At 34.2% G+C, this 20,172-nt stretch overlaps 2 protein-coding genes across 3 annotated transcripts; one reads left to right on the forward strand and one right to left on the reverse strand.

Moving 5' to 3' along the window:
* The first annotated feature begins 625 nt into the window (after positions 1-625).
* On the forward strand, positions 626-11,536 carry LOC133171649 (acid phosphatase type 7-like). 2 transcript variants are annotated; one of them, XM_061306436.1, is made up of 10 exons: positions 626-804; positions 2,913-3,121; positions 3,375-3,467; positions 3,674-3,823; positions 4,275-4,328; positions 4,746-4,821; positions 5,186-5,306; positions 6,776-6,973; positions 7,296-7,489; positions 7,768-11,536. In XM_061306436.1, exons 1-10 carry the CDS (start codon positions 732-734, stop codon positions 8,373-8,375), a joined length of 1,776 nt encoding a protein of 591 aa, XP_061162420.1. In that variant the 5' UTR covers positions 626-731; the 3' UTR covers positions 8,376-11,536. The 2 variants fall into 2 exon arrangements, with proteins under 2 accessions (XP_061162420.1, XP_061162421.1); XM_061306437.1 differs by lacking the exon at positions 4,275-4,328.
* A 1,439-nt stretch (positions 11,537-12,975) lies between these two features.
* On the reverse strand, positions 12,976-14,713 carry LOC133171915 (acetylcholine receptor subunit alpha-like). Its single transcript, XM_061306708.1, has one exon. It carries the CDS (start codon positions 14,711-14,713, stop codon positions 13,439-13,441), a length of 1,275 nt encoding a protein of 424 aa, XP_061162692.1. The 3' UTR covers positions 12,976-13,438.
* Positions 14,714-20,172: the final 5,459 nt, after the last annotated feature.

Genomic DNA, 20,172 nt, shown 5'->3' on the forward strand with positions numbered 1-20,172 from the left:
GCAGTTGGCAGTAAGCAGTGAGCAGTTGGCAGTAAGCAGTGAGCAGTTGGCAGTAAGCAGTTGGCTGTCGTATATGGAATTCCATAGTGTACATAGATTTTTTTTTTTTTTTTTTTTTTTTTTTTTACGTGGCTTGATTTTTTTTTAATCAAAATCTGAAAGTTAAATGAACAAATACGTATGTGGCTTGTTCAAAAAATTAGAAGCAAAAACAAATTATTCCATCTTATAAATATATTCTTTAGCACCTTATTTGGTCTCGAATTAACAATATCTAAGGGATCTATACGAATTATATACAGTCCAGTACAATAATGTACCACATTACATGCTTGATCAGTGTTGCAGACATGTATATACAAAGAGAAGGTATATCCTTCCTCAAGCGATATTAATCCACATAAGGAAAAATCTCACTGAATGGAGATTTTTTTCTAAAGTAGATCTATATTTTTTTTTAGGAAGTTTGATATAGTTTTCTATTTTCTTTAAATAGATTCAACAGTCTATATAGTTGCACCATTTTATTAAATATCCGACTTTTATATCACGTGTCCCAGTACAGACAAGCTATCGCAAAAATCGATTTGATTATAGAGTGTAACAGCTGGCTTAAAACAAGGAGCAATGATGGACTTTTCCACGATGATTTAGAATAATGCACATACTTATCCACCATTGGACAAACACGTCGTGTTTTTAGTAGACTTTTGTAATATTTTTGTTCATACATGATGTTTTCAGTATTTTGGAGTATACTTTTCTTCTGCGTTTCTATAGTACACTCTGTCCACAAAGATGAAGGTAAGATATCATCTCTTTTTAACTTAACAGGGCATTCACTTGTGAGATTTTGTAACGCGAATGTATGCAACGGGAAGACATGATGGTATAAAATGTTCATCTGCATGAACTACTAGTATCTACTCTGCTATAGTTATTTTAAAACAAGTCTATTTTTATCTCCTCTTCTCGTTAATACTAAATCTAGTATATACTGAATACGTGACGGGTGTATTTAAAGTTTAGGTGGATCCGTTTTGGTTTGTTCCTTTAATTTAAGGACACTCAGAAAAGGGTAATAGGACATGTTTGACGTGGTTATGCTATTATACACTTTTTCAATGGGGTTTGGAAGTCTTTTCTAAACCTTCTCTCTTCGCATGTAGTCATCCGGCCTGTAAAGCGTTGTAGAAAAAGAAATCGGGGGTTTAAGAAGATCGTTTGACTTTCAATGACTAGTTTGTCTTTCTCAGTCACATTGAACTAAGATTTAACAAAGCGCATTGTTGAAATAAATCCCTTGCATGTAGAAAGTAACCATTCAAGGAGGAGATGTTAAAACACTCGGCATATCCCTCGGCATAACACTCGGTCACACGTTCTTTTAAACTGATTAAAATCAATATTCAATTGACACTGAGTATACTAAAAATTATTTATTGAGTCAAATACTCGACAGTTGAAGGTTGATTGATCAATGAAAACAATAAGAACACGACCTGATGAAGGATATCTGCAGGGATAACTTTTTTTTTAAAACTTAAGAAGATCGATTTGATCGATAACAGATGTTGCCTTCATGTATGAATGTTGTCTTTTTCATTAATTTAAGTAGAAAAACATTCCGTAATTTTTTTTTATTTTATCACCAGTTGCTGAAAATATCGATGAAAATGATGTTAATATGCAGCTCTACATGCCGTTAATTTAAAATTGAAAAAGAATAATTTATATATATGACGGGTTTTGAAGAGTGTCTAGATGACTTGATCTAAATTATTTAATTTTTTTCTAAATGAATATAATATAAAGTTATTTGTTAGAGAGAATGCAACTCAGATGCATAATTTTTAGTTCTAGATCGCTTTAATGGGAACATCGGGGTTCATTACTCATATAAAATGGCGCTGTAAGTATAAAGGTCGCTGTCATTACACATGCTCCTGGGCATGACACAGTCTATTACTAATAACGTGAAAGATGTTATCAAAATCTGTTACCAGAACGAAAACTGTTACTAATTGGTATTTGTAGACATTTGAGATTAAACATAGAATCAATCTTTCACCCCCACTCCCTCCCCACCCTTCCTTCCTTCTTTTTTAACATGGTCGTAGGAACCGGGAGCACGGGGGGTGGGGAGCGTACCCCCCCGGTGCCCCCTCAGTAATAACGTCTGATGAGCCTTTTTTTATTTTACTTGTCAAGGAATTTTCGCTTGATAGTGCCCCCAACTGAAAAATGTTTGGTTCCCCCTCCCAACTGAAATCGCTTCCTATATGGGCCTGTTTAATGCGAATCAAAGTATTTAAGAGATATTTAAAACGGAAAAAAAATATTTTGGTTCATTCCTCATTGTTTTATAAATTGTATAACAATCTTCATTGGACTTGCATCTCAGGCTTTACTGGGATGGGGGTTGGGAGTGCAAGTAAGTAAACTATCGATGGTGATAGAATACTACTAATTTATCAGACCAGCATAGAATTAAAACCAGACTGGAATTCCTATTCAATCTACCCATCAACCCTAACCCACCCCCTCCCTACACTCATATCCTAACAAGTTCAATATTTCGCATCATGGTTAATAATAGCTGCAAAAAAGTTAATTGGGCGGGGGGGGGGGGTACATATAAAATCGGAGAGGGCTGCATGACAGCTAAAGATAAATAAATTTCGTTTAAAATGTGTTAAAAGATGAATTTGATATCGATATCCAAAGGTTGATGCAGTCAAACAAGATATAAATAAATAAATAGTTTATATTACACTTGGAAGGTTAGGATATTGTATGACAAGACTAAAAACCGCACCAACCTTAGCAATAGAATTTATCTCTAAATATGGTAAAAAGTATCACATTTAAATTGTAAAGATCTGCGCCTAAACACGTTTCTTTTTCTGTAGCACAATGTCATCCAGAAGAGGTCCACATTACTTTTGGCGACAAAGTATCAGATGTCGTGGTCATGTGGTCAACAGTTGGTAATTGTTCCACTTCGTTAGAATATGGTCCCGGACCGTGGGGATTATCACATACAGCCAGTGGGGATACCAAACTGTTTACAGAAACAAACCCCAACGGAAAACATTTCCTCCACAGGGTTGAGGTTAAGGTAGGTGATGTAGGTGTTTATATATGGACCTTACAATTTTGCGGGATCCGTGAAATTTTCATCAATATAATCATTCTAGTGTCCTTTCTGACATATTTTATTTCTTAAATAAAATCTGCAACATGACGACATGTTGCAGATTTTATTTAAGAAATATAATATGTCAGAAAGGACACTAGTAGATGTAGATGATGAGATAGTGTTCAAAAATGTGATGAGATATGTTCAGAATCTCTGCTATACTCTAACACAGGACCTGGGTAGTTCCACGACATATTTCTACAGACCTATTAGTAACGGGATAAGCAGCGGACCATTTTACTTCAAGACGCCACCGTCGGGATATGTAAGTGTATTTTGATTTGTTTGAAAAGTTATCAATGAGTAGCATACAGTGCTATTTCAATTCTGAACAACTAGTATAAAAAATGTCTAAGAATGAAAAATCTGTAAAGCAATTTTCTCAGTTTTCATATTCACAAAAGAAAGGGTTCGTCAAAAGCTTGTAGAAAACTCCCCAGAAAACTCCTCAAAATATAGAGTTTTTTTCAGGACTGGAGTCCGGAGTTTTTGGTATATGGTGATTTGGGCGTGGAGTCTGATGCGATTCCCGCTTTGGAAACAGAGGCTTTATCAGGGAAATATACGTCAATTTTTCATGTTGGCGACTTTGCATACAATATGGAGGACGATGGAGGAAAAGTTAGCTTCTCTCTCTCTCTCGCTTTTTCATAAATATCAGACTTCATGGCTACTTTAGCATTTTTATAACTAATTTGAAAGCTATGCTTCCAGTTTAATTTGGTAAGGTTTTTTTTAATATATATTTAGCTTAATTTAAAGTTACTTTTCCGCTGTAATTTTGGACAAAGACTTTAATTGACGAAATTAATGTGGATTGATCTTGCATTTTCCCCATCAAAAAGAAATTGAATAATGATTTAAAATAGTTTAAGTACTATGTGGGACATGGAAACACTTCAATTCAAGCTTCTCTTAACTGCACTTCTATAATATTGTTACTTGAAATAAACTTGCTGGTATTCCTGAATACTTTGTGAAATTCATAAACCTTATACCTTGTCAACTCATATTTTCATACGCATTCAACTTATAATCTCTTTTTTCATCCCCATTTTCCATCTTGATTTAGCAAGTAAATGACACGCACAAAAATAACTCTTCCGTGGATTTGTGCGAAAATAAGGTGAGAACAGACTTAATCATTTACTAGTGCGCATGTTCTACGGCGTAGAAATATTGGTTGCATGTGGCGCGGAACTGGGATGAAAATTTATATGTACATGAACTTCATATATGTATTATGTCTGCAAATAGAGAGATATTAGATAAACTTTGCATGTGTTTGTTGTTGAAATTTGATAGTTTATTAACAAAACAGAGACTCTGTAATTTCGCAAAGAAATGATCAATTATATAGATTTGACTTTATGTAAACGAAATAATTTCTTATACTGCCAAGAATTTTTTTTAACACTCCCATATTTCGTGTAATTCAAAAAATCAAGTTTTGAGAGTGTAAAACTCCCACCCTCCCAAAGAGAGTCCTAAATCACTAAGATAAAATTTATGAAATACTATTATCAAAAAATTTTATTTACAGAGAGGAGACACGTTTTTACGCTTAATAGAAGATTTTTCTTCAAGGGTGCAGTATCTGACTTCTCCTGGGAATCATGGTAAATATTGTTTACTTGCCTAATTAACCCACTGGCGAATTTAGAGGGGGCACCCCCCCCCCTTTTTGTGACCAAAACTATACATGAGATTAATAAATCAATTCTTTGGTGTGGGATATTGCATTAAGTATACCTTAAAATATATAACGAAAATAAGTTCATAAAAAAACTGTTCCCAAAAAACTAAAACCTGAGAGTTTTCGGGGCCCGCACCCCGACCCCCAACTGGTTGGGTCCCCTTTTTCAAGAATCCTGGATCTCCATTGTAACCATGCAAAAAATGGAGCTACTTATATATGAAAATACATAGACTGACATAACAAAAAATGTTGATTGCTATGTTATATGCTTTGATTTTTTACAGAAATCGACCAAGGTAGTTTCGCTCATTACCGGTATCGTTTTTCTACACCTGGTACATCCTGGCCCATCCCACTGAACAAAATGTGGTACAGCATAGACATAGGACTCGTGCACTTTATCAGGTATTTCAAAATATTTCAGAATCAGAGGGAGTTTTTCAACTGTTTTCATTTAATTTCTTATGGATTGTGAATGTTACTAACCTCGGATTAATTTCAACGTCCCTTCTCTGGAAACTGATCATCTCGGTTATTAGTTCTAGATTCCCTAATATGTCTTTTGTATATTTGATGCCAAGTATCGTAAAAAAAATCTTCATTCTTAGTTCTACTGGTCAAAGACTCTGTGATGGTATTTTAAAGTGACCGTCGTTCAAGCTGTTTGTTTGTCTGTCTGCCTGTAAACAAACTCTCAGAACGCTACCCCTCCTACAACCTTGGTCTAAATTCAGTAAGACTTCGTACACAAGGAATCTGCACCAAGATACTTTTTTATGTGTTACTGTATCGGATTTGGATTTCGACCAAAAATAATTACACTGAATTAAAACAGAAAACTGTATGAAATTCTTAATAAATTATAAACATTTGTGTGAGATGTTTTCAAAATGTTTTAATCCCTCCTGCAGTTTAAGTCTGATTTCAATACTTGGTACAGAAGTAGACTACAATGAGATATCGGATTTTGATTTTTGATGAACGCCGGTGTTCCACAGGATACTGAAAAAAGAAATTTATGTGAAATTCTTTCAAAACACTAGTCCTCCATAGATTTTTGTTACGATTAAAAAGGATAAAACAAAAAACCGGTATACAACACGGTATATTATACTTTCATGTAAATTAGTTGAATCTGATTCGTCGAGAAACATTTGTTATAAAACACCATTACCCGCTGAATAATGAAGACACGCCCTCTAGCGTAGCAACAGTCAACATTGCTTGACGACGGGTGTTATTCCAAAAAGATATTGACTGTGCAGAATTGATGCGCGGAAGGTTCACTGTAATATGTATTTGTATAAAACATTCAGTATAATATACTGCGCCTCGGTTGACAATGGTTTTCTTGGGGTGAAAATTGTCAGTGTTACACTAAACTACATGCAGTATTTATATAATACTACACTAAGGTACATGATGATGTATATCGGTTTCTAATTACGATTGACAATTTTGCAATGGTTACTAAAAATAGAATAATGTATGAGAATCTTTCAAACTGCTCCTCCTTTACAGTTTTGGTCAATAAAATTTGGTACATATGTAGACTAAACCAGGGATCACTATTCTATTTATCGTTGTTGGCATGCATAGCTTCTTATTAGTGTGAAGTCCAGGTCCAGGTGCGACTTTTCTTTTTTCACTATTATAATTTTAAGTACTAATCAGTAGAACTACACTCTCTTCAGAGACGCATGGTTTCGGAAAATCAAATCTCAAAAAGAGATTTGAACTTCCTATACATCAAGTTCTCCACTTGAATATGATAATTTCAAGCAATATTTCTTCTCATGCGAACTATCAACAGAAAAAGTCATATTCTTTTACACTCTACTTATCACGAATGGCGATTTACATCTTCCCAACAGCTATTCCACGGAAGTGTTTTTCACGTCTGACGGACGGTACATCGCCGAACAGGAAACATGGCTCAAGGCAGATTTAAAGCAAGCAAACGACAACAGAGCACGTTGTCCCTGGGTCATCGTTCTGGGTCACCGCCCAATGTATTGCTCCAATAGTGATGAGGATGACTGCACAAAGACAGACTCTAAAGTTCGCGCCGGGTAGGCATCTTCTATATTATTCATTCTGTCTAGATCTATAAATGATACTGGTGTAGACTTCCTACTAGTCACCCTTGATATAGCAAAAATGACTAAAGATGAATTCAAAATGTTTATTTAAAAACCTTGCAAAGTTTCAAAATCAATATAAAAACAGCTGCAAATATTCATCTTTTTTGTATCGTTGGGTAAGTTCTTGCTGCAAGGTGCAGATACCCTCACAATCCACTGATCTGGAAATTTAATTACAATTTACCAATTCTAATCATAGAAAAAAGACAAATAAAAATCATAGATTTGAAGACATTTTCTTTAATCATAGATTGGAAGACATTTTCTTCAACTATGGAGTTGACTTAGTTCTACAAGCACACGAGCATTCTTATGAGCGATTGTGGCCGCAGTATAAAGGAGTGGTACTCAGCAAGAACTATACAAATCCCCAGGCACCAGTTCAGCTCATCTCGGGAGCAGCAGGGAGCAAGTATAAGGGAGATAACGAAAAAGCCAATAGAGGTAATCAGTGTCTCTGAAAAATGTAGCAATTCTACCGAGTTCATAACGAATTGTAGAACTTATATCATTGTGTGCAATATAGGCATATCAATTGTCTGCATAGATGTTAGTAATTTCACACCAGGTTTAGATGGTCCTCGTATGTGTCAAATTACTTCCTTGAGAACTTAATGGAGGATCGATGCTGGTGTTACAGGAATATTGCTCATTTACGTATCTGCTAAATCATAAATGTATCCAATAATTACAAGTCTCATTTATATCGTTTTGTTTTCTAGGAGAATGGTCTGCATTTGCAAATACAGATGAATCTCTAAATAGCGTGGGCAAATTGAAAATTATGAATTCAACGCACTTGTATTGGGAACAATACAATTTGTTAACAAAACGTGTGATTGATTCAGTTATAATCGTACAAGATAACCACGGGCCATTCAAACAACAAAAATTATCCAATGATGTCACGCAGAAAATTGAAAAAATTAAGCAAAAGGAGAAAGAGAAGATTGAAAGCTCAAAGATTAATCCGTCTCCACCTAATCGTCATGGAGAATCTGGTAATTCATCAGGAAGCACGAAGTCTTTAGGCACCGGTCAAAAAATAAAGGAAATGTTGACTCACGTTGATAAAAGAATAGCGATTGGGGTTGGTAGCGGAGTTGGTGCTCTTATTTTACTAATTGTGATAATATGTGTTGTAAAAAAGAAGAAAGCTGCTACAGTACGGAAGTACCGAAGATGGGACGATAAAGTTGATTACGGAAGAAAGTTCTACTCTAGTTACAATCACGTGGATTCTGGAGATAAGGAAGCAGACGACTTTGAAGTTGACGTCAGTGATGGTAATCTACCAACTAGTAAACTTTTAACAGACGACCGGAAATGACGTATGTAATACCCACTGGTGTCCTTCAAAAAGCCAAAGTCCAATGTGTGGTCAAAAATAAACAAAAATGCTGGCTCTTGCCATTCTGCCAGTTGTGTGCCAAATTCCATAAAGAACAAATATCAACGAACATACATGGAAAATTATATTTTTCACGATCATTTGTATCATCGTTATGATACAATTGAAAGAAACATAATTATTGCACACTGAAAACAAGTTGTGTCCGAATATATATATACAAGTATCTCTTAATATTTTAAATACGTTAAATTCAAAATGGTATTAAATTTGCAAAAGTTCTTTACTTCAGCGAAGCGTAATGTAAAATTGCACATCGACCCAGATCGGAAATCGATAGATTTGTTGAAAAAATCGTTATTCAGACCCATGTGATCTACATTGCCATGAGTCATAAATGTATCTAGTCATAAGATGAAGAAAAACGTAAATGCAAATATTATTTGTTTACTCTTAAAGATACTCATTTTTAATGTTTCACAGCGAAATTTCTGAATACATAATACTTAGGCCCGGGTACTGGGCAAGCAACATTTCGGGGGGGGGGGGGGCATATTCAGATTTCTAAATATGTTCCCTTGAAAATGTATTAGAGGACGCGGACACATTCAGAGCTATTTGGACCAATATGTAATTTTGTGTATATGTAGTGCTATTTAATAAGTCTCTTGTAGCTATTAGACTTAAATTATTAGTGTAGACACGTGAACTGTCTATCATTATTTCAAAAAGGATAGGTTAACTTTGTTCTTTTTCATCAAAATGCCTTTTCTTCCGAAGATGCATCAAACGTATTCACAGTCGTCAAAGCATTTAAAATCTGTTAGCGGTTGTTGCATATTTGGGGTTGTTGAAGGGGCTGGGACACAGATTTGAAGTTAATATTCTCTAAAATTTTCAGTATATAATATCATGATTTATATGTTGCTAGAGCATTTTACGCAGAAATATAATAGAAGCGTGTTAAGAAACTTCTTTTATCTGCAATTATTAAAACTACGAATTTCGGGACACGTTTGATTGACACATATCCTTTCACTTTCATGAAGTAAACTTTATCCTTAATATATACTTAAAAGTAGAAATTTTGTTGTGCATTAATGAAAAATATTAAAACTATAATCAAGGAATTCAGAGTAGAAGTGTGAGAAAGCAAAACCAACTCACCAGTATTGTCAGTCCGTGCTCAGTGATGTGTACAAGGGTAAACAAATGGAACACATGCGATAAAACGTAAACACTAACAATAACAAAGCTTGTGCCCTGTTTACAAAGACAAATGTTTGACGTGATGTAAAAAAGAATGTCGCTGTCATTGAATTCTAAGAATATTCGTGTAAGTTTAATTCATTTAACTGAATTTAGTTTTTGAATAAACAAGGAATTTTTAAAATGTCAACTGTGTCTAGGCCCATTTAATCTCAAATGGAAACACGTCAATGAGATTTGTAGTTTGTTACTGAAAGGAATCGCATGTTGTTTTGTCAGTAATCAATGTTGTTTGTGGTTGTTGTCTTCACTGTTTTTGTAGAGATAATGTCAAGAATTTTCCTTGAATGTTGTCCTGGCGAAGGGTGTCAAGTATTGGGTGTACATGTATTTATGTTGTATTGGTGGAGGTTGATGTTGTACATTTTTTGGGTATATGTTGTTTTGGCGAAGGGTTGTTATTGTCCAGTATTTCGTGTGATTTCACTGCATTGGCAAAATGTAAGCTTGATGTTTGGACAAAGATCATTTTTGTCATGAAAGATTGTTGTCTGTATTTGTTGTTTTGGTTTAGGGCTGTGTTGTTAATGTTTTGGTTTGTGTTGTTTGGGTGGAGGGTTGGTTTGGTGTTGTCAGAGTTTTGGTTTGTGTGTTTGGGTGAAGGGTTGCTGTTGTCTAAGAGTTGATGTGTTTGTGATGTTTCATAAAGGGCTAGTGTTGTAAAAGCTCGTCTATGTTGTTTTTCGAAGGGTTGGTGTTGTTAAGGTTTTGGTAGGTGTTGTTTTGGTGAAGGGTTGATGTTGTCAAGGTTTTAGTATGTTTGTTGTTTTGGTGAAGGATTGTTGTTGCAAAGTTAGTGTTGTGTTGTTTTAGTAATGGCGTTGTAAAATTTGTGTTGTCAGAAATTCGGGATAATATGTTGTTTTGATGAAAGGTTAGTGTTTTTAACATTTAATATCTGAATGTTTTGTCGTTGTAGCAAAGTGTTTGTGTCGTAAGCTATAGTATATTTGTTTGTGCAGTAAGGGTTTTATTTGTCCATTTTTTTTTAAATTACTTATTTAATCGAATGATCAAATCAATCAAATGATGTGTTTAAATGAGAAGGCTTTGTATTGGTTTCGTGAAGATGTAGCATATTTAATTAAATATTTTGGCATGGTACCCTATGCTACAATAGATTTGTTCATTCTCGCCAGTTAGAAAGTTTGTTGAGAGTTTGGCTAAAATTACCGGGTATTGTTTGTGTAAGTGAAGATTTGTAATTGACTGGTTCTAGTTTGGAATAGTGAACAAAAATGTACAGATCTTCAGATGTGGTCTCTTGGTAAGTTTGAGCTACTATTTTTGCGAGTCGAGCGTTTGTAGTGTTTGAGTATATGTATATTTATGTAAATATTGTAAGAGTGTTCTTGGGTTGATAAAGGCGACTGTGCATACTTTGATTTATCTTCACTGCCAATCAGTGAAAAGTTTTTAAAAAAATTGTTTTATCATGTTTTTGATATATGGATTTATACAAAGAAGAATGAAAATTAAAATTGTATTCTGTTGGTTTAAGGCGAGATATTGCTTTTTGCATGTGCCAAGTTATGTTTACTGAGCGTCTGCGAAGAACTTATAGAGATTACATGCTTGTATTGTTTTTTGGTTTTTGACCTTTTTTCTCATGCTACTTCTATACTTTTTTTTTTAAACTTGACCAAACTTGATCTATTTTATCTTAGCAATAGTCCCGCAATTCATTGTGTTGATCATTTGTAATTAGTCCGTAGGATAATTTTATTTAATCTATCATCAATTCAAATGCATTTTTAAAATGATATTTTGTATTTTCTGGTGCTGTGTACAAGGTGGAGGAATGATACATATATGAATGTAAAAACTTTGTATTAAAAAATCTGAATAAATAATAATTGCATCCGCTGTCATTCTAAGATTTTTCCAAATAAACAACTTGAATAGAGCGACAAAAATACCCCTCCTGTGCTAGCAAAGATAAGAACAATCAAAATCGTTGCCTAAATAAGCCAACCTGCTTGAAGCCCACGCTCAATACAACTCGCCGTCATACGAAACCTCATCAAATTGACAAGGATGAAATAATTCATGATGTAATTTGATTCTGTAAAAAAGAATTCTTAAGGAAGCTCTAAGCACTGCTCACTGAAGAGTTCTAATTACTTAGCTTGAGTGGTCTACCCTTTGATGTAAAATAGAATAAATGCATGGAAATATGCAGGAAATGACACAATATAAAATAGAATAGAGTATTCTTAACATAATAATAGAGCAAGATAAATTTATTGAAAACATTATTTACATGCATTTTACAAACTAAGTAAACAAAGCGATTTATGTTCACTAACACTTCATTGTCTGAGAATAATTTTTCATGTAGAAATATGGGAGGTACCCTTGTTGAGAATGAACGAGATAAACTCAACGTACAACTTTAAGGTAGTCCTCAGGTTCAGAAAATCAGCTTTTCAGTAATTGCAAATTCTCACCAAAATGTCTAGGATGTCACAGAATAACGTGTATTTACCCATGGTATTTCTTCAAAGTTCATCACTAAAGTTAATCATATAATATAGGGAAAATTATCAGATCTCCGATATATTTTCAGTAAATGCGAATAAAAGCACCAGCTATGGATTTTCTACTTGAAAACTGATCAACAAATATATTTTTGGATTCAAAATTATAGGTATCCAGGCATTTGGAGAAAATTGCATGTTTTGCACACTTATACAGTATTTTAGTTCTGTTTACTTCAATTGTTATAGAATACATAGTGTAAAAAGTTTTTGTTAGCATTTCAAGACATCCCAGATTACTTCTTATTTCATATCATGTTAATAAGCGCCGGGATCTAATGCTACATTGTAGGAAATTTCATTTCTCTAAAAATGAATTTTATTTTTTTACTTTTGTGGGGTACAAATTTCAACTTTTTATAATATCATTTCTAAGACTTCAAAGAACCATAAATCATATTGAGATGCATAAAATGAAAATTGTTGCAAGAAAATATTTCAATTTCAAGCTTTATTTTCAGACTTTTTAAATTAAATAATAGATTTAAGAGTTATCATTCCTAGCTGAGGATCGGATATCCTTAAATGATACTATTTCCTCAAAACCCCAAAACTTAAAAAAAAAAATAAATAAATTCGACGGTCGATATTCCATAAGGAGGCTTTTAGAGTGAAGGTTTAAATTCAAATTTGCTGGTAATACGAGAGATAGACAGATACATGAAATTGCCCATAAAAAGCTAATTGGATGTAGATTAAGAGATTAAGTGTTTAAACGTATAACTTAAACCTGTGTAAACGTTTTATTGGAGATAAATATAACCTGAAGACATTTACATTGTCGATTTGTACATGTAGTCTGTTCCAACAGACAAGAAAGTGTCTTTTCAGAATTTTTTAAGCCGCTATTAAAAAAACACTTCGATAATGTTACAATAAAAACAATTTGCAAGAAATTGGAAGGAATGGCCTTATTAAGGAAAAAAGACAATAGACATATAATCGATGAACTGTACAATAAAATCTGTTATGATTTTGAACTGAGGAATACAACATGCATATATATGAAATACATTTGCAACAGCATTATTGCCACTAGTATCGGTTTCAGAAGTTTACAACTATGTAGATACACCTGTAACTACTTTATAAAAGGACGTAGTACCAGGATGTTCAAAATCCACTTAACATACTGGGCACTCTGATGTTGTCATAATCAGTGTAACTCTGCATTATTTTTATTATTCTTTTTTTGTGTATGTAAAGGCACATGTACATTACATATTTGACATGTCAAGAGAGGGACTTTACATTAACAATAACAAAGAAAATAGCCCCAACTATGATGACACTGGCCAAACTGGTCATAAAACAAATTTTGTCAAGCCTTGATGATATCTTTTTCCATGTTATAGGAGATATTTCAGGGATCTCGAAAGCAACTTTTGTCATTTCTAGATCTTTTTCTGTTGTTAAATTGTCTACACTTCCAGAACTCTTTTTGCAGGAACCACAAGAAAATAAATTGTAACATCGCATAAAAAATGGCGATATTTCCTCCTCTTCCTCCTTGTGATGTACACGAAGAATGAAGATTGTCTCCACGCAGATAAGACCGGAAATCATAAGATAAGTGGCCAAAATATACCCTATCACTGGCATAGGCTTGGATACTTGCGGTAGACCATCTGATACCAAGGACAGAAAGACCGCCAAAGCGAGAAGACACGTGATGGAGTACCCTACACGTTCACCACTATCTGCTGGTAAAATAAACACCAAAGTGTTTAACATCAGCATTACAAATACTGGAATAAAAAGATTGACAACGAAAAACAAAGGGCGTCTTTCCAGATTGAGGTTAAAGACCACGACCGAGTTTTCTCCAAGAAGCTCAAACTTGGTTTCTGTGGATGCCAAAACCCAGGCTCCATTTTCACTGTAATGAGTTAAATCGACGACCGATTGCGATGGATACATCAAGACCTCATTTTTGTTATAATCCCAGACCATGATTTTCATGCTGCACGTTTGTTTGTCAAAGGGAAAGTACCTTGTGTCAAAATCACACGTTGTTTGGTACCTATCGGCAATGTTCCAGTAGGCATTGCCGTCGGCGTAGTATTTGATTTTCGATTGTTTGAATCCTAAAAGACCCACATTTGTGGACATAGGGTTAAGAAATGTCATTGGTGGCTTCCACACAAGTGACTCGTCGATATTAATCGAAAAGGTTCCTCCATACGAAAAGGGATTCCACTGAATAACTTCGTCACGCCAGTCTATGCTGAAACTTCCTACACTGACCACTTCGCTGGTCACTTCGTCTACATTTGCGATGGTCAGCAAATGGAACGCTAACGTAACGTTCATGGCATTGTTCTGGTCAGTCACGGGTCTGGCATCCTTATTGTAACCAGATAAAACCGCGGTGTGAACGCTGTTGTATTCTGTCAGAGTCCCTCCGTCAATTTTTGGGGGGAGTAACAATAAGATTATAAGACATACAAATCTGACCAACCCATGTGTCATCATCACTGCCATAGGAGTTTTCTGATGTGTTTCCATCTAAATTCTTCAGAATCAACACAAGACCTAAAATCTTTTCAAATAAAAAAATCACTGACGCTTCTGATTCACAGGACAGACAATGGTGACTATTGGCGATTTTCAAATTCTTTTCGAGATCAGATGTAATTTTTTGTCCAGTAACGGTTTTTCTTGCTAGCACTTAAAAGGATGGACAAAACTAATTGCTGGGCATTTAAAGAAATGTAAAATATCTCCGAGGCTGTTTGCATTAAGCATTACAGACAATGTTTAGTGTATTTCAGTTCTGTCACATGTTAATCCATTATTAGACATGTTATCGTTGAAATAAGTAATTGGTTTGGCTTAAGTAATGTATCTTAATGCGTAGATATAACAAACGTTTTTAATGCCATGTCCAAATATGTTACAAAGAATTACATGAAAGAAGGCAATAAGACATTTTACACCAACAAGTGAATTTTTAAAAGAATTGTTATATATCAAAGTCAAAAGATCACTTTAGCAAGATCGATGACGTACGAGGGTTGTTCGGAAAGATGTCAATCTTCGTTATCCATCTTAGAGAAATTTAAAATGAGCACATTATTTTATGTTAAAATTTTTATTTTGTTGATGTGTGAAGTTTCATTCTATGTGATTTAATAGAAGTCATGTTATTTAATTTTAAAATCAACAAGTATGGGAACCACGGAGTAAACTCAACAACATAGCGTCATGAGGTTTTCAAAAATACTCTCCCGATACATTTCACATAGTATGGCCCAATACCAGTGCACTTACTAAAAACGTTTCTTTATCACTTGAAATTTATTTTACTAACATTTGTTCCAGATTAATAATTTTGTTTGTCAGTGTTATATTTTTTTTTTCATTGCGTAACTGTGCTTTCACAAGATCAGCAACTGTGAAGCGCCTAAGTCTCACCATGACCTTACTAACTTTTTTAAGTTTTTGAACATATTTTTACAGATAATCAGTTTTCTCATCGTCCTCGTCCGATACATAATCTCTATCATTCAAATACCGCCTGCGTCATGTACACACACATGCATGGCTCGGTTTTGACATATTTCCTACTTCTTCCAGCATTTTCAGATTTTTTTTCAGGAGTTTCCCAGAGTACAACACAAAATTGTATCGTTAACTGCTGCTCCGTGACTACTACGACGTTATCTTTTTTTCCCTTTTTTTCAATGAGGACTGCCTATCTTCTAAAATTTATTTCTTTTCAACGAAGCAAAATATTAAGTCATAATTTGGAAACAGTTCTTAATTTGAATGTCCAGAATTTTTCTGTTTTTGCGCCATTTTACAGAGGATATTACTATAGACATTATTTAGTGTACTAATTGTAAATTTTGACCTGCGCCGCGATCCGTTTTCGGCATTTTTTAAACTCTCTAAATAAGTTTGAAATAAATCACGATATTTTAACATTTATTTATACACTTCATTTGAATTTTTTTGTTGAAACATTTTTACGAAATTTGGACATAATATGACGTGAAATTAAAAAAAAAAGTTATGACAGTAGTCCGCGAACTTTCCGAACCCTCGTAATTTATCATCTTTTGTAAAACGACACATCTTCTAAATCTGATAATATTCTTGGTATCTGTGCAAGAGATACTGGTACATTTGAACGCACTGGAAAATGAAATACATTTTCTTTTACATTGTCCTTTCTACAAGGAAAAAAAAAGAATCAAACTTCTAAATGAAATAAGCACGGAAACAATACATAAATTTTAATACCTTAGATAGTTATCAAAAATATTTGTAGATCATTACATTTGTATATGTGAAAAGATTGATATTTTACTTCAACTTGGAAACTACCTCTCTAATCATTTAACGTAACATTTTAAATCTCATAATTTACTGTCGTTGTCTACGATTCTATTTCTTTCATGCCTCTCTGTGGGCCCTTGATTGAAAATAACTTATTGTCTATCGGAACAGTTAGAACTAAAAAATACTCCTATATGGTAGGTATGAAATATCCCGATTGGTTTGCAACATCATATAATCAAAGTGCGATTTACTTCAAAAAAGATTTGTTGTTTTTTTTTTTAAAGAATTGATCCCTGGATAAATATCAATGTTATTATCACGTTCTGTATACGTCAAAGAAAAAAAACAAACATGTTGACAACACAAAGGCGAGATCTGTTATTAAGAATATATTAAGTCTAAATCACTCATCCAATCTTAGTATGGCTAATCAGATTTATCGCGAAACCCTTTTTCCCACATTCTTTTGACCATTTGTAGATGTTTAAAGTGCCCATATATAAATCTTTGAAAGGGTAGAATTAGAAACCAGTGTAAAAAAAAAAAAAGATTATTTGTCACACTCTATGCAGGAAAAGGAACTTATTTTCTTCGAGTCTGTACAATCGAGTGTATTTACAGGAGTTGTAAAATCGTTTCAACTTAACATCGTATCTGCAGAACTGTAGCTCTCTGGTTGAAAAAATTCAGACAGACAAATCAGAGAGCTACAGATCTAAGAGTCCTTAAAACCTTCGATTTACGCTTCTTTTTTTTTTTTTTTTTGGTCGTTCACTTTGAATATGGGTATTATTTCTTGTGTTATATGCATTCCCATGTCAAAAGCATGGTATCCGTAAATTAACCATATACTCATTTAATCTCATAATCTTGTTACACTAATCACCTTTCAACGGTTCCAAACCGTACGAAAGATCACCAATGCAAAATTAACAGATTAAAATAAAACCGATAGACTCGATTGCAATATACGTTGCAAAGCGAACGATTCTAGATGGCGCGCGAGTCTGTAAATTATGGAATGCCGAAGGGTCAACTCTGTTATTTCTCAAAGTACATGTAAAGCTTAATTTGTAGATTTTTTTTCAGATTGTACTGTCACAAATCGTAATACTATCCTGTGCAAAATGTACAAAAAAACTAATTCGTAGACTAGCGATTTGTCAACTCGTGAAATGTAAAATTTATTACTTTACATTTAGCTAGTAGCAGCTAGATAGAATAAATGTTTCATAACAAATCAGAGGTGCAGTATCAAATTATGATTTTTTTACTGGAACGTTGATTCTACTCAATTGCTCTTATTTTTTCATAATGAACACCATGCGCAGATCTAGAGGAGCCCCCCCCCCCCGGGAATCTGCGGAGTATTGTGTACATAGTAAAGTAACCAAAATGACCTTGGACAACCCCCGACCCCGGAAAACGCTATGGCAAGAAGAGTTATACATATGAAGCTGAAGAAGTGAAGGTTCGCCCCCCCCCCCCTTCAAAAACGATACTACATGCCTGGTACCATTGAGATATTTCTATGCACTGCTTATGTATTAGTATATGTATATTATATGCATGTACATATTATATATAGTTTAATTTAAAAATATATTAATTTAATTGATCTTGAGTGCGCTTTCCTTTTTATCTTCATCCTCATTTAACACAAAGATAGACTTTCTGAACTAAATAAAATTTCTGAAATAAACTTTGTAAGATTCAAGGTTTACAAACAACCGAAAAGGAACGATTTCATCATTGCAGCCCTCAGTTTTTTTTTTTAAATTTGGTACATTGGAGGAAAAGACAAATGCAAATCTGAAGCTAAGACACACCTGCTGTTACGGGGACACCTCAATTCAATAGCAGTAACAAAAACATAGGATTATTGTAAGAATAAGTCTGTTTAGATTTCTATTTATCGACATTCCGTATATAAAAATGTACTGATTTTTCAAGGACGCTTTAGAATGTTTCGACACAGCTAGAAGTGATTGATTATAGTACGTTATTGTAGCATAAGCCGCAGGTGCTTTTGGAGAGAAACCCCACCCGTCTGTAGTACATACACAAACTGGCCCAATAGATTTTTTTTTTTTTACAATTTTTTTTGTTTTGTTAATTTTTCCACTACATTAACAATGTGTTCCAGGCGTGGATCCAGGATTTTTTCCAGGGGGGTCCATCCAAGCCCCCCCCCCCAAAAAAAAAAAAATCCGACCCAAAAATTTATTGACAAGCAAAAAAAAAAGGTAAACTCCTTTCCCAAGCGTGAAAAACCTATTTCATGGGTTGGTTTGGGGTTCCTTCACTTCTTCAGATCAGCTTCATATGTACAACTCTTCCTCCTACCAACTGAACAGGGGTCTGCGTTTTCCAAAGGGGGAGGATCATCCGATGGGTCAAGGTCATTTTTAGTTACTTTACTATATACATTAAATAACTCCGCAGATCCCAGGGGAGTGGGGCGACCCCCTCTAGATCCTTGCATGGTGGTATCGTAATAAATTTTACATTTCACAAGTTGATAAATCGCTAGTCTACAATTTACAATGTTGTGCATTGACACAGTTTTCTTACAAAATACATTATAGTTTACAGCACACAGGATAATTTTACAAGTTGTGATACAACTTAACACAGGATAGTTTTACAAGTTGTGATGGTAATTTGCAAAAAAAAAAAAAAATTAAAAAAATAAATAAATACACAATCTACAAATTAAGCTTTACATGTACTAACAGAGTTGAACCCTTTTTGCCTCCATAATTTACGGACTCGCGCGCCATCTAGCGTTAATTCAGATAACTTTTTTCTTGCGCGCCATCTAACGTCAATTCAGTGAATGACTGTTTTGCATCGGTGATCGTTCGTTTTGCAACGTCTGTTAATTTTGCAATCGAGTTTTATTTTAATATGTTGATTTTGCATTGATGATCGCTCGTTTTGCAAGGGACTCTGTTGATTTTGCAATGGAGTCTGTTGAATTTATTTTAAGCTGTTTATTTTGAATTTCAGTACATTTTTTAGAGAAATTAATTGTTCGTTTTGCTTTATCGTCTTTTATACCCTTTCCGCCTCCCAGTAATATGTATATATTAAACAAGAAGTAATACCCGAAGCCACAGGCACTTGGGGTATGGACCCTTTTTAAATCTGGGGTCGAGTCACCTTTTTCCTATTTTTATATTCTAATACTATATGTTATCAATAATGTAACTCTTTTGTCTCTATATGCTGTCTTTAAATATACCGTTTTCGACTGATACATGTATGAAAATTTTTATGTATCAGTCGAAAACGGTATATTTAAAAACAGTATATAGAGATTTAAAAAGAAAAAAAAATGGAGAAGGGGGGGGGGGGTTCATACCCCAAGTGCCTGAAGCGAGCGACAAAAAATCGAAAGTTTTACAACGCTTGGATCTGTAGCTCTCTGGTTTGTCTGTCCGAATTTTCTCAACCAGAGAGCTACAGTTCTGCAGCTATTTAACATTGGTGTTCATTTTCAATATCTGTACGAATCTCAAAATGACAATACTGGTACATCAAGACATTTTTATACTTCCATATCCATTACTTACTCGATATAGCACTTGTTGTACACTAGCTAATACTTGCGCTCTCTCCTGGTAATGCCACAAGTATTGATCGACAAAAAAAAGTTTTTCTTCGGGGTAAAAATT

Source organism: Saccostrea echinata, unplaced genomic scaffold, assembly GCF_033153115.1.
Source record: "Saccostrea echinata isolate AGI-Se365-2 ecotype Australia unplaced genomic scaffold, CSIRO_AGI_Sech_v1 ptg000054l, whole genome shotgun sequence".
Taxonomy (NCBI): Eukaryota; Metazoa; Mollusca; class Bivalvia; order Ostreida; family Ostreidae; genus Saccostrea; species Saccostrea echinata.

Coding starts and splice junctions, on each gene's coding strand:
- LOC133171649 (XM_061306436.1), top strand. CDS start 732: ATGATGTTTTCAGTATTTTGGAGTATACTTTTCTTCTGCGTTTCTATA. Junction 3,824..4,274: donor TGGAGGACGATGGAGGAAAA/GTTAGCTTCTCT, acceptor ATCTTGATTTAG/CAAGTAAATGACACGCACAA. Junction 4,329..4,745: donor TGGATTTGTGCGAAAATAAG/GTGAGAACAGAC, acceptor TTTTATTTACAG/AGAGGAGACACGTTTTTACG.
- LOC133171915 (XM_061306708.1), bottom strand. CDS start 14,713: ATGGAAACACATCAGAAAACTCCTATGGCAGTGATGATGACACATGGG.